This window comes from Mus pahari, chromosome 10 (genome assembly GCF_900095145.1).
Source record: "Mus pahari chromosome 10, PAHARI_EIJ_v1.1, whole genome shotgun sequence".
Taxonomy (NCBI): Eukaryota; Metazoa; Chordata; class Mammalia; order Rodentia; family Muridae; genus Mus; species Mus pahari.
The window spans coordinates 33,026,349-33,028,678 of NC_034599.1; the positions used below are offsets into that span (position 1 = coordinate 33,026,349).

The following is a 2,330-nucleotide window of genomic DNA, read 5'->3' on the forward strand; positions in this document are numbered from 1 at the left end:
GCGGGAAAAGGCCCCAAATGCCGGCCCAAGCCTTAGTACTGTTCTCGGGCGCACACCCCTCCTTGGGTGGGGAAAGGCGCTGGATGCCGGGGGACAACTCCCAGGCGAACACCCCTCCTTGGGCGGGACAGGCACCGGACGACCGGGACCAGACCCGGGTCCCTCCTCAGTAGTCCGCTCTCCCCGGCAGTGCACTGGAGTAAAGATCAGGATGTCTTTTCATTAGCAGAAAATGAGATTCATTGTGTTGAAACATAGCACACCACTGATGTGCATGGCATTCTATCCTTTATGAACCTTATTTCTTATCTACACAAAGGAATGTAGAACTACAAATATAAATAAAGGTCAGGCACATTATTTCTTGGCAGGTTCATATAAAAAGGCTCACAATCTGAGTTTAAACTTAGAAGCATTTAAAGTTCCTTCTTTATTCTTTCATCTATTCTTTACAAAATGTCTGGTGAATTGCATGAATCCCAGAAGATTATAGGAAATACTCAGAAATGCCAAGTGATTATATCCTTGGATTTTCCTCTATTAGATTTGTTCTTAATAGTTGAAAAATTCCCAAAGGAGATCATGCAACTCTCCCCTGGAAACTAGGTACTCCGGGAGGAAAATTATAGATTGAGTAAGAACTTTAAATCCCCAAAGATTCAATGTTAGGTTTATAGAATCTATGGTAAATAGGCTGAGAAGTATCTGTCATCAAGGGGTTCATGCAAACTTGCAGGAAATCATAAAAATGAGAAAAATTTTCTTTGCTGGTCCATCAGAAAGACTGGAATCTGAATGAGGAGATTGTCTGCAGCATCATGCATGTTCTTTTATTCCATTGTGTAGGTAAGGAGGAAATCTGAGATAAATTCTCAAATAGAAATCATGTCATTTTCCCCAAGTGTATGGGTTTCTGAAGATCAGTCTGTCTGATGGATATTAATACATTTATCATTGGTCACCAGAATCTTTAAAACACTGGAAAGAAAGGGCTCTTGTGCTTGGACAATAGTAAAGCAGGGAGGTAAAAGGCAAGTCCTAAATCACCCATGGCTTGATACTTTTCCCTTCAAATATAAAGCAGTATAAATCATGGGACTGGCAATAAGCTCCTGAATGACTTCTTTTAGTCACATTCATGACAGGAGGCTAAATAGTGGGGAAATGTTCAGCAACATTCCTCTCAGCATTATCTCAAGACAAAATCACATTTTGTGAGTGGGGACTTGAGAAATAGTTGAAGTAATGTTGTTTGGAAGCCTTGCTGTCATTCTGTAAACAATGATGAGACTGGAAACACTGAACTTTACATCTTTCTCTAGGTTTAAGATACAGGTTTCCTTACTAAAGTCACCTGGTTCTGATTGATGCTTCTACAGATGCAACACATGAAGCAAATGAATATGGAAAATGACTCTTCAGTGTCAGAGTTCATTCTTATGGGACTGACATACCAGCCTGAGCTCCTGTGGCCCTTATTTGTTCTGTTCATGGTGAACTATATAGCCACTGTGATGGGAAACATGAGCTTAATGACTCTCATCTTTCTGAATTCTCATCTGCACACACCAATGTACTTTTTTATCCTCAACTTGTCCTTCATTGACTTCTGTTATTCATTTGTTTTTACTCCCAAAATGCTGATGGGATTTGTCTCAGAATACAACACCATCTCCTTCACAGGATGCATGACTCAGCTGTTTTTTTTCTGTCTCTTTGTTAATTCTGAGTGCTATGTACTAACAGCCATGGCCTATGATAGATATGTGGCCATCTGTAGGCCTCTGCTGTACACAGTAGTTATGTCTCCCAGGGCTTGTTCCCTGTTAATGCTGGCTGCACACTTGATGGGTGTCTCTTCTGCTATTGTCCACACAGGATGTATAATTCAGCTCAGGTTTTGTGGTTCAAAAGTCATCAACCATTACATGTGTGATACTTTCCCCCTCCTTGAGCTCTCCTGTGGTAGCAGTCAAGTCAATGAACTTGTAAGTTCTGTTTCTGTGGCTGTCGTTGTTGTTATATCTAGCCTAATTATTGTATCCTCATATGCTTTGATTCTTGTCAATGTTATCCATTTGTCATCATCTAAGGGTTGGTCCAAAGCTGTGAGCACATGTAGCTCTCATATAATAACTGTTGCCCTATTCTATGGATTTGGTCTGCTTGCTCATATCAAACCATCATCTGAAGAATCTTTTGTTCAGAGGAAATTTTTTTCAGTAGTTTACACTTTTGTGCTGCCTTTGTTGAATCCACTCATTTACAGCCTCAGGAACAAGGATGTCAAACTTGCTTTGAAGAGAACACTAAAGAGAGTTACAATCTAA

At 40.4% G+C, this 2,330-nt stretch overlaps 1 protein-coding gene across 1 annotated transcript; it reads left to right on the plus strand.

Annotated features, from left to right (window-relative positions):
• The first annotated feature begins 1,367 nt into the window (after window positions 1-1,367).
• LOC110328271 (olfactory receptor 143-like) lies at window positions 1,368-2,330 on the plus strand. Its single transcript, XM_021207710.1, has one exon. It carries the CDS (start codon window positions 1,368-1,370, stop codon window positions 2,328-2,330), a length of 963 nt encoding a protein of 320 aa, XP_021063369.1.